The sequence below is a fragment of the Canis lupus genome, chromosome 16 (genome assembly GCF_011100685.1).
Source record: "Canis lupus familiaris isolate Mischka breed German Shepherd chromosome 16, alternate assembly UU_Cfam_GSD_1.0, whole genome shotgun sequence".
Lineage (NCBI taxonomy): Eukaryota > Metazoa > Chordata > Mammalia > Carnivora > Canidae > Canis > Canis lupus.
The window spans coordinates 12,325,838-12,338,685 of NC_049237.1; the positions used below are offsets into that span (position 1 = coordinate 12,325,838).

The 12,848-nt window shown below is 35.8% G+C and overlaps 1 protein-coding gene across 2 annotated transcripts in view; it reads right to left on the reverse strand.

Annotated features, from left to right (window-relative positions):
* The window catches only part of NUP205 (nucleoporin 205), a 79,489-nt gene that overhangs the window by 56,479 nt on the left and 10,162 nt on the right, over nt 1-12,848 (reverse strand). For both annotated transcript variants that reach the window (XM_038559454.1, XM_038559453.1), the window contains exons 4-10: nt 10,567-10,711; nt 10,023-10,182; nt 9,413-9,641; nt 6,731-6,895; nt 3,705-3,880; nt 536-652; nt 192-329 (exon numbers count right to left, since the gene is read on the reverse strand). In XM_038559454.1, the coding sequence (XP_038415382.1) occupies nt 192-329; nt 536-652; nt 3,705-3,880; nt 6,731-6,895; nt 9,413-9,641; nt 10,023-10,182; nt 10,567-10,711 (1,130 nt within the window). The remainder of the gene's footprint in view (nt 1-191; nt 330-535; nt 653-3,704; nt 3,881-6,730; nt 6,896-9,412; nt 9,642-10,022; nt 10,183-10,566; nt 10,712-12,848) is intronic.

Genomic DNA, 12,848 nt, shown 5'->3' on the forward strand with positions numbered 1-12,848 from the left:
AATATACTCCAAAATGATGAAAACTTAAAGAGTTTCAAATTTCCTTAAGGAAGAAAAAAGTGTAAATTTCTAAGTTACACAAATGGTCATTTGTGTTAACAGCAATAACATCAAGAAATGACATTTTTTTTCATGGTTCAAGACTCCCAATTGCCATACCAGAGTAGAAAAGTAAAAAACTAAGAGCTCACCTGGCGTTGAGGGGGTCGCTGATGAGCCACCCCAAGGTAAGAACCCATGATAGTGGAAGTCTGAAGAGGCTCTGAGGGACACCAATATTCGAGAGCAAGCTCCAAATTAAAAGGATTCTTTTTATATAGCTCACCAATCTGCAAAGTGTAAGCAAAGACTAGGTGAAAATGCCTACAATTCAACAATTACTTTTATTTTTTTTCAACAATTACTTTTAAATGAAAATTTACATTTTTATGGAATTCACTTGTATATTTAGATATTAAACATGAAACTTTCCACAGTTAGGGAATAAATAATGGAAGGAGGGAGAGATAACCATCCATTCACTGTAATGGCTTACCAAGAGCATTAAGTGTTCCAGATCTCTTCTAAGTGAAATGGGAGGTTCATTACCCATCTGCATACTCATGTGAATTATTCGAGCATCTTCATCTGCCCGATTCCTCAACTGTTTCACCTGCATAATATGTTATATAGAGTTTAATATGGAAATTTATTATACAGGTTAATAATACTGAAATCAGAAAACTCAGACAACTGTATAAAAGTGAGTATATAGGGATCCCTGGGTGGCGCAGCGGTTTGGCGCCTGCCTTTGGCCCAGGGCGCGATCCTGGAGACCCGGGATCGAATCCCACGTCGGGCTCCCGGTGCATGGAGCCTGCTTCTCCCTCTGCCTGTGTCTCTGCCTCTCTCTCTATCTGTGTGTGACTATCATAAATAAATAAAAAATTTTTAAAAAATAAAAATAAAAATAAAAGTGAGTATAGAAAAGAAAAACTGTTTAAAAATCTATTCCGGGATCCCTGGGTGGCGCAGCGGTTTGGCGCCTGCCTTTGGCCCAGGGCGCGATCCTGGAGACCCCGGATCGAGTCCCACGTCGGGCTCCCGGTGCATGGAGCCTGCTTCTCCCTCTGCCTATGTCTCTGCCTCTCTCTCTCTCTCTCTCTCTCTCTATGTGACTATCATAAATAAATAAAATTAAAAAAAAAATAAAAAAAATAAAATAAAAATCTATTCCACTTTAATGACATGAAAAAATATACTAGGAATTTTATGATACTATTATCCATAATTTATAATATGTTAACACTTCAATGCATTTTCCAAGTTGAGTTTAACTAGTGTTTCTCAATGGAACATTACTGGCATTTGGGCAGGACATTTCTTCTCTGGCTTGATCATCCTAAACATTGCAAGACAGTTTAGCAACTCTGGACTACCTACGAGCCACCAATAACTCCACCAAAGACATTATAGCAAAGAAAAATGGTGCCACTAATTTACCAAACACTCTCTGGAGGACATTATTATTCTGCTGAGAACCATTACCTTATAAACATTTGTGTGAACTAAATGGCAACTGATATAAGAAACTACTCTTTCAAAATGAAACAAAACAAAAAGCTAGACAAATCCACAATTATAGCTAAAGATTTCAATACTCTTCTCTCAATATTCATCAGAACAAGTATACAAAATCTGTAAGGATAGAGAAGACTTAACATTAATTGACATTTACAGAATACTCCACAGAATAGCAGCAGAATATACATTCCTTTCCTGTGTGCATAGAACATTTTCCAAGATAGGGCATATTCTAAATCATAAAACAAATCTCAGCCCATTTAACATAAATTGAAATCCTATAAAGCATGTTCTCTGACCACAACAAAAATAAAACTAAAAATCAATTATAGATACCTGGAAGTCCTCAAATATTTAGAAATTAAACAACCCTTCTAAATAATCCACTAATCAAACAAGTTCCAAGGAAAATTACAAAACATTAAATTGAACAAAAAAGAAAACATATCAAAATTTATGTAACACATTAGAGATAAATGTGTAACATTAAGTGTTTGTATTAGAAAAAAAGAAAGGTTTCAAATCAATACTCTAAGCTTCTACCTTAAACTGAAATGAGAGGTGCAAATTAAGCCCAAAGCAAAAGGAAGAAAACAATATAGAGCAGAAATCAGAAACAGTAAACAAAGTACAAGAAAAATCAATAAGGCCAAAAGCTGGTTCTTCAGAAAATTTAATAAAAATGATAAACCTCTAGCCAGGTTAATTAAGAAGCAAAAAGAGAAAAACGCAAATTACCAAATTCAAGAATGACAGAAGAAACATCACAGATCCTATTGACACAACAGTACAATAAAAGAATATTAAGAATAACTTTATGTCCATCAATCTGAATGTAAAGGACAAATTCACTGATAGGCACAAACCAAAGCTCCTTCAAGAAGAGACAAATAACCTAAATCCTCTTACAGCAAAGAAATGCCAGTATCCTCGATCGTGTGAATTCACTGTTTACGCTAGTCAAACTATTTATGATTATCTTCCCATAATCAAAGTCCCATCTGGATTACTACTGATTAGGACATGCTTAAGCCTTAATCTTTCTACGGCTTCATTTCTGCAAATGTAAAATGAAAGGATTAACACACTTCTTCCTACTCCAAAATCTTGTGATGTTCTTCTATCAAGCCCTTCAAGGTTCCTGAGGCTTCAAGTTATGTTAAAGTATTCCTTGACTACTCTAACCCTGACGGGGCTATTCTTAGCTTAAATAAACCCATAGCAGTTTACTCTCTATACCTCTCATTTATTTACTGTTACTACCTAACCTAACTAAATTATAAATTCTTTGCTGATAAGGAATGAGTCTCTTACTTACTTTTACTTTTCTTTTCCACAACTCCTAGTATAGTACTGGCACACAGGAGAAACTCAACAAATAATTCATTAAATAATAAATAAGCACTTCACTCCTTGAATGTTTGTTGCCATCTGAGGTAGCCTTTCCATTTGTCTTATGTATTTCAGTAGGTATGGTAGCAGACCTACACAACAGTATTATAAGTGTAGGTTCTTTAGGGTGTTTTTTAAAATACACATAAAAAGTGAGTTCATAGGGCTTATTCCCTCATTTATTTCCTGCTCCATTTTGATGGCTTTCTTGGCAAAAAAATTGCACAAAATCATATGCTCTGAAGAAACGGTATGAAATGGCTCTAAAAATCCTTTTTTGGATCAAACTTATAGCTTGAACTCTTTATTTTAAAGTTGTCTTTGCATTAGTTTCCATTACATTACCTGTATCCATGCAGAAGCCCATTTCTTCACTACAGTAAAAGAATTTAAACAATTACCTATAAAACTGGAGATTTTTCACTATGCCTCTTCCAAATCATGTATAATTGATCCCTGGGGTATCATGGCATTAATAGTGTTCTGCACGTAGTGATTTATCTATTATTCTCTCTCCCTATAAGCTATTCTCAGTATCAAATATTTTGTTCTTTTAACTTATTCTCAATTAACAGGTCTTATTTCATTTCCATGAATTACAAATTCCAAAGCTGTAATACAACTATTGTCATATTATGGTCTACAATAAAAGATTTTCTTAGTTTCCAAAACATAAAGTTCATTATCAGTTTTACTACTTCATAAAATTTTTCTACTACTCTTTACTTATCTTACATTATTATACCTACCTTCATTGGCATAAGCGCCAGGAAATCTGTGATGAGATTATGGATTCTACGAATATAAAACTCCTCCTGATAGAAGTTTTCTGACACCACTACGGATTCAGTGAGGAACAGGAAGACATTGTCAGCAATTGCGAGCTCTGCCATTGCTTCATCCGCTTCTGTAAATTCAGCCAGAGCTAGAAATAGATTTAGAAAATCAGCACATGGAGGAAAAGTTATTGAACGAAATTGTAATATCTCCCAATACTCTGTGATGGTTCAAAACTCAGGTATTTGTGCTATGCACAAAATAAGACCGTGTAATACTGTGACTAACTCAAAAGAGCTACTGAAAATGTACACTAGAAAACCCCGAAAACCTCATGCTCTTCACAATAACATCATGAGTAGTAAGAAATTACTTGAGACATACGTGTATAACACTGATATAGTCAGGGAGTTAGTATCAAAACATTAACAGAAGAAAACAATGCTAAGGCTTTAATCTCAATGAAATGAACTTAATCATTCAGAAAGTCTTCAGAGCTAGTAAGCGAGTCCAAGACCTGAACATGACCACCTATGTAACTCTTCTAATTTGATAATGAAGTAGCAAAAATTGAAAAACTAAACCTTAACCTAAAGACAAACTGGTCTATTTGTACATGTTTTTAGCTTTTTATTTGAAACATTTCATTTTTTAAAAAAGATTTTATTTATTTATTCATGAGGGACACAGAGAGAGAGAGGCAGAGACACAAGCGGAGGGAGAAGCAGGCTCCCTGCAGGGAGCCCCATGTGAGACTCGATCCCGGGTCTCCAGGATCATGCCCTGGGCTGAAGGCGGACGCTCAACTGCTGAGCCCCTGGGCTGCCCCTATTTGAAACATTTTAAACAGTTATCTAAAAATAGACCAGTTTAATGAACCACCACAAACTCCATTACCTAACTTCAATGCTACACCTTTATAGTCAATCATATTTCATCTACATTTCCATGCATTCCCAAATGAGATTAAAGCAAATGCCAGACAATTTAACATTTCACTCATAAGTATTTCAGTATAGAACTCAAAAGGATACTTAAAAACAAAAGAAAAATAAACCACACAAACATTACACTTTAATACACTTATATCTTAAAAAAATCAACAGTATCAAATATCCACGAAGTAATCAAATTTACAACTGTCCCGTAAATGTTATAAAAGATTCTAGTTTGGTTTTTTGCTAATTTTGTCTTTTGTGCAATTTGTTTGGTTGAATCAGGATCCAAATAAGATCTACAGATTATATTTGATATATCTGTAGGCACTTCCTGTACCTTAATTTTTCCCTTCCCCTTTATTTGCTGCAGACACTGGACTTTCAGCCTGTAGAGTTTCCACAATGTGGTCTGGTATTCATCCCAGTGATAAAGTTAACATATTCCACTGTCCTCTGATTATACTAAAAATTTGTAGTTTGATCTAGAGAGACCTGATCTGACTTACATTCAATTTTTGTGGTAAAAGTATGTCATAGGTGCTGTTGAATCCTTATATAAAGAAATACATTGCTGCTTCTTTTAAATTTACACATAAAACTGCTAGGTAACTTTGTGGTAATCTGGCTTTGGAAAAGAATGCTATGTAGTTTATTCTGCTTGAGCGTCATACAGACCAAATTCAAAGTGTGCTACTCAAACTACATTTTCATAGCCTTGAAAAGGGTCATATGGAATAGATATAAGCCAAGAGTCTCAACTGAGGAAAATAGATGGGTTTTTATGTTTTATTTTGCATTCTGAAACAAAGCCTGCCTATCTACCCATACCATACAAACTCTTTGAGAATGAAATAGTTTCGTTCTTTATGACAACTAATACTTATTATTAAAATTACTAATTAAGTATTAATAATAGTGACTAATTACAAGCCTTCCCTTGAATTCAGAAATACTAGAATTTAAATCACATGATGATCAACTTAAGAACTATTTCTTGAAGATTCAGGTAACAAAGCAGCATTAATATCTTAATGTAAATTGAGTATTACTGTCTAAAAAGTTTATTCAAATTTTGGAGTTTAGTAAAGTTCCAAACACATTATAAGTTAGTGTAGTAAATATGTTTGATAAGTTTTTCATAAGTCTATAAAGAGAGTAGGAACTAATTTTGCAAAATTCCTATTTTATTAAAATTTGTATTATTTCAAGAAATGACTATTTTTTTTTGAGACCGAGAGAGAAAGAGTACATGCATGTGTGTACACAAGAGGGAGGAAGGGCAGACATAGAGGATCTTCAAGCAGACTCCCCACTGAGTGAGGAGCTTTATGGGCTCCATTCCATGAACCATGAGATCTTGAGCCAAAATCAAAAGTCAAATACTTAACCAACTGAGCCACCCAGGTAGCCCTAATGTATTTTATTTTAAAATAATACTAGATTTAAAAAAAATTGTTTTAAGATTGTATTTATTTGACAGAGAGAAGAGAATGCACTAGCAGGGAGAGTGGCAGGCAGTGGGAGAGGGAGAAGAGGCTTATGGAGCACAGAGCCCTATGTGGGGCTCAAGCCCATAACCCTGGGATCATGACCTGACCCAAAGGCAGATGCCTAATCTAAAACTGAGCTACCCCGGCACCCCAGATAATACTAATCTTAAAATCATGAAAAATTATTTTCTGAAAACCAAGGAGGAAAACATTAAAAAAAAAAAAAAAAAGAAAGAAATCGTAAATTTTAATTTAAAAATTATTGTGATACTATCATTTCAAATTGTATACTCTTAAGTAAAAAAAGAAGCTAAAAGAGCACTGTCATTGGCTCTAAGAAAAGGAAATAGTTCATAAAATTTCTTTTAGGATACAATGGGAAAAAAATGTTATTTCACCACATTCCAAAGCTTCATTTAACATAATTCTAGGTATCTTCCTGTGCTCATGCTTATATATGTCAAAGATAACCCCTCTTTCAAAACACCTTTAAAGCAAACAAACAAAACACACACACCTTTAAAGCTGGTAAGTTCTTTCCCATAACTAAATTACCTACAATCAATTTACCTGTCACATCAGGTAGCTGAGATATTCCTCTCAATGCCAGTGCCCAGGCAAGTCTAACAGTGGCCTGCAGGCCAGGCAGTTTCCAAAGCTGTGAGTCTTGTAGGCGAGAGTGAATTGTTGCAATGTATTGTCTTTCTGTCAACAGTGGAAGTTGATGAATCATATCTGGAAACACAAAAATGTACCAAAAAGTAGGGAAGTTCGGACTTTTGATATATAGGAATAATGTCTACAAATCAGAAAACCAGAGTGCTCTTATCAAATAACTATGGCTAATTAACAATGTTTGACAAACCAAAACAAATACATTACCAGAAAACTTCTATACAAATTAAAACTGAAAGAGGCAACCCACAATAATTCTAAATTTTAATTCTATCTTTTGCAATGTCTTTTTAAATAAGTGTACTATAAAAAAATTTTAAAAACAGTTAAAGAGTCATTCATTTTTCTGTATACAAATTCTAAAATATGTCAGGGCGCTGGCTGGCTTAGTCGGCTGAGCGTGTGACTCTTGATCTCAGGGTTCAAGCTTCCACATTGGGTGTTACAGATTACTTAACAATAAAATCTTTAGGGGCACCTGCATGGCTGAGTTGGTTAAGCATCTAACTCTTCATTTTGGCTCAGATCATCATTTTGGAGTCATGAGATTGAGCCCTGTGTTAGGCTCTGAGCTGAGCATGGAGTTTGTTTAAGATTCCCTCTCTCGGGCAGCCCCGGTGGCTCAGTGGTTTAGCGCTGCCTGTAGCCCGGGGTGTGATCCTGGAGACCCGGGCTCAAGTCCCACGTCGGGCTCCCTGCATGGAGCCTGCTTCTCCCTCTGCCTGTGTCTCTGCTTCTCTCTCTCTCTCCTGTGTATTCTCATGAATAAATAAATACAATCTTTAAAAAAAAAAAGATTCCCTCTCTCTTCTTATCCCTTTCCCCCTACCCTGCTGCTCATGTGTTCTCTCTCTCTAAAACAATAAAATATTTTTTAAAGATAAATAAATAAATAATAAATCAATGCCACTTAAAGATCAAAAGAGGGATGCCTGGGTGGCTCAGTGGTTGAGCGTGTACCTTTGGCTCAGGTTGTGATCCTAGGGTCCTGGGATTGAGTCCTGCATTGGGCTCCCCGCAGGGAGCCTGCTTCTCCCTCTGCCTATGTCTCTGCCTCTCTCTCTGTGACTCTCATGAATAAATAAGCAAAATCTTAAAAAAAAAAAAAAATCAAAAAAGATATAATTTGGGGTGCCTGGCTGGCTCAGTTGGTGAAGTGTGTGACTCTTGATCTCAGGGTTATGAGTTTGAGTCCCATGTCAGGTGTAGAGGTACTTAAAAGTAAAACTTAAAAAAAAAAAAAGAATTTTACTAGATAAATGCCTGATTAACAGATCAGACAAAAACTGGCTAAAACAAAGGATCCAAATCACAGACAATTATCTACTCTGATTATAACAAAGGAAACTGCTAAAAAATAAATAATTTTCGATTTACTGTTCAATTATACTGTGGTACTTCAAACAAGCATAGGATTCTGAATAAATACTAACATGGGAAACACCACTGACACCTAAAATTTCATTTATTTTATTATTTTCTTGTACTTCTTTTTGACGTCAGTGGTTCCCAACCTTTAACCAAGAACACATTCTTTAATTTCCTGTATTTTAAGTTTCTGTCTACTACTATACATGCACTAATAAGTCACTTCTCCCATTTTTAACCAAACATATACAGAACCAACAAGAAATTACAATTAAAATGAGTTAATTAATATAAGCATCCTAAATTGATAAAATTACAACCTAATACAAAACCTTACATGTTAGCCTACAAAATCTTCCAGGCATTTCATTTTGCTTTTGAAAGTCCCACTTACAAGCTTCCCTTAACACATCCTACTCCTACTTAATTCTATGCTTCATTTCATTCAAGACAGGAAATATGACCAATGCATTAATTGGCAGCATTCCTACATGAGCACAGTTACCACTTGTTCTGTGACACACAAAGCACCGCGTGACAATTTGACTAGAAGGAAGGGGTACTTATGCTTTCCATAAGCCTTTCCTAATGCCGAAGGATAATCATTAAATGTGAGTGGAAAATGTCTATACTCCTTACATACCTACTGAGAGAAGATGCTGATGATACAATCAAAAGTGGACAGGGGAAAACTGTTCAAATAAGTATAAATATCTAGGATGTTAAAAGTCAATAGTCTTCAAATCATCTTTGGGAATCATTTCTGAGATCCTCATTTCTGAGCAGTAATCGTTTATAAGGTTACCAAGTAAAAATATTATCTTCTTCAGAGACAATATAAATCAAACATCATATATTACTAATATGGATCATTATCCTCACTTAGAATATTTTGGTGAAAGTTTGCAATGTGAATAAAATGTAAAGAAATAAACAATTAGGCATACAAAACTCATGAACATGTATTACATAACCTTTACCACTTTCCTATTCCAAAATTGAAAAGAATAGAGATATCTAACAGGTGCATATTTTTAAAATGTGATCTTATATCTAAATATTCAAGTATGGATGAATTACACAGAATATAGGAATAAAATATACAATTTCTCCTTTTAGTAGTTAAAATATTGCCCTTCTTAAATGTAATCTCCACAATTTAAGCTGATTTTTTAAAATAAAGGCATTAATAAGTATAAGATCCAATACCATCTCGTTCCTCTGTGCTTTGTTCTAGAAAACTGATATCAAAGCAGTATAGAAGCGCCATAAGAAGAGCCAGATTCACTGCATCCAAGGAGCCATTAGCCTCAACTGTCACTTTTTCCAAATGTCCAATAAGAAGCAGAGTGTCATCTTTGCCTAAAGGTGACTGACAAGCCCAGGCAAAAAGGCTTTCTGCCAGAGACTGCCTGCACTCCTTGATGAGATCAGAAACCTAGAGATAAAAACGTACGACTATCAGTATACATAAATCACAGTGAAGCCTGGTCTTAATCCAGAAAGTAAACTACCTTTTACAAAGCTAATTACATAAATCTGAATCCACAAGTAACGCTAAAATCTCCCCTCTAGAATTCTAAACAAATCCTATTGTAAATTCCTCATTTAAGTTCCAAGCACCTTTATTCAATGACCAATTTTTTGAAGCATTCATTCCAGAAAAAGAGCTACAATAGCATAAATGACCAGAAAGAAACAGCTATGTCAATTTTGGATACAGGTGCTACACTTCAATGATAGAACATTCTAAACGTCATGACTTTTCACCTGAGATCTGACACAGACAACCCACGAAATGATCTCACTAAACCCTTGCCTCTTTTCGATGTTTTTCACTGCCCAAACCTCTCTCCCGCTGTAGTTTTTCAAACTCATTGTTCACATCAATCTGTGACACCAGAGTAAGGACTTTATAAGTCAATCCTTGCTCCATCAGCTCCTCTGTAAACCGTGTTGTCATGGAAACCAGCTCTGGACTGTAATGAAAAAAAATCAATGGAGAAAGTTATAATGACTAGTCACGTCTACACTTCATGATACAGATATAGTAAATGCTCTTGACAATAATGTTTCGTTACTGAAAAAAAAAAGAGGATGAATTATAACTCGGCTCTTTTCATCCTTGTTAGATAATTAGGCATCAATAAACTTCTAACCATAAGTAATTATTTTTTATTTGCAAACAAAATAAATCAGCTTTAATCTATCATTCTTTGCAGAATACTCAGTTATGTTACACATTTTACTTAAATTACATATATTAAAAGGAGAAATTTTTGTTATTTCTAATAATTAAAATAATAATTCTTCAAGTAATTTCTAATAAAGCCCAAAGAAGAAATCCTAAGAAGAAAACAGACCTGAGTTCAAGGGTCCACGTCTTTCCTCGTCTAGACTGTATTAAGGCTTTCAGGGAATTTGCAATGCACCGTTTTCCATCCCAATATAAAAGAACAGCTACTAATCCTCTGGTGAGACCAGGAAAATGTGGCTGTTGGTGCTCTCCTAGAAAAAGGAGTTGAAAAAAGAAAAAAAAAAAAGAAAAAGGAGTTGAGGAATAATTTGGTTAATATGTATTTAGGATGAGACAAAAATGACTATACCAATGTTCAGTTCCCAGAATCCCAGAATCTCAGGGTTTAAGGGATCCTACAGTCCTCTAGTCCAAACACTCATTATCATTTTCCTCCTTCCACAACTTCAAGAGGCCATCCAACTTGTGCTGGAACACCAGCAGTAACACAGAACTCACCATTTCCTAAACTCAATCTTACATTCATCTAGGATTTCCATACTGGCTAACGATCTTCTGGTCTCATGGGGGTCCACTGAATCTCATGATATTAATGCCCATTTTCCTCTCTTACACATGAAATCTTTCAAATGTTTGGAAGTTTCTTCCCCTAGAGTTTTCTATGAAAGTAAATAACCTTTTCCTATGTTTCCAGTTTACTTGCCTTTTCAGCTGCTCCCCTTTGAATAAGTTCCTCTTTTGTTCTTTTTAGTTTGGGTTTCATTTCCTAAGGCTGTCTTCTCCTCCAAGCCCAATCACTCCACTCTCTCCTGTTCGCAAATTCATCTCACACCTCTGTACCAGCCATTTCTCGTGCCTAGATACCCTCTTGTCCTCCTGAGTGCACATCTATTCCACACATGTGCCTACTCATTATTTCAGCACCTAGTTTAGGCCTGGTGAGCTTTGTGAAGACTTCTCTCTACAACCTAAAGTCAACTTAATCCCTTTGCCTCTGGACCATCACTAAATCTTCCATAAACTAGCATTAATGCACTTAACTGTATCATTATTTGTCTCCATGTTTTCTCAATTACGAGACTATGGGCTCCTTTACACTAATTGAAGTTTCTTTTTTTTCTTTTTTTTCTAAGTTTCATCCATGTTTCTATCCCTGGAGTCTTAACACAGTGCCTGGCCCATGGTAAACACAAGATAAATAAATGTTTGTTAAATGATGTTGTGAGTTAAACTCAAAACTCAAGCCTATCCAGTTAATATTTCCATTGTAGAGTGGGAAAATTACCCTCCTGCTTCTCATGATCATACTTCTTTTAATGCAGCCTTAGGTCAAAAAGGATTTTGGAAGCCATATGATATCTTTAAACATAAGACTTTCTTGGGGAGCATGGATGGCTCAGTCATTAAGTGCCCAACTCTTGGGTTTAGCTCAGGTCATGATCTTATGGGTCAAGGGATTGAGCCCTCTGTGGGGCCCTGTGCTCAGTGGGGAATATATTTGAGATTCTGGCCCTCGGCCCCTTCCCCCACTTGTGCACTCAGGTACATGCTCTCTCTCTCTCTCTCTCTCAAATAATCTCTAAACACATGAGACTTCCTTTCAATTAAGATGCTCACATGTATATGTATACAATGGAATATTACTCAGCCATCAGAAACAACAAATACCCACAATTTGCTTCAACGTGGATGGAACTGAAGGGTATTATGCTGAGTGAAGTAAGTCAAACGGAGAAGGACAAACAATATATGGTCTCATTCATTTGAGGAATATAAAAAATAGTGAAAGGGAATAAAGGGGAAAGGAGAGAAAATGAGTGGGAAATATCAGAGAGGGAGACAGAACATGAGAGACTCCTAACTCTGGGAAACGAACAAGGGGTAGTGAAAGGGAGGTGGGTGGGGGGATGTGGTGACTGGGTGACGGGCACGGAGGGAGGCACTTGATGGGATGAGCACTGGGTGTTATACTATATGCTGGCAAATTGAACTCCAATAAAAAAAATAATAATAAAATAAAATAAACTGCCCACATGGCTACTTCCTAAGGCTCCCTGTTATAACGAAAAGGAATTGCTCACTTTAGGGAAATTTCACATTTTTTCTCTATATAGTAGCCACAGAAATAATTTCAAAATTTTTCTGGATTATGTAACTCATCTGCTTAAAGCCCCTGCCAGCAACTTCCCAGTGCAATTAGAATAAAATCCAAATAGTTTTCCTTGCCTGCAGGACTGATATAATCTGATTCCTGCTCTCTCCTTACCTTCCCTTGCCCTCCCCTTTCTTTGTGAGGTGCCTGTATCTTTTTTACCCATGGTCTCTTTATTCTTTAGTGTGCCTTTGGCCTAACTTCAAGCACTTGCTGTTTGCTCTGCCTGGGTCACC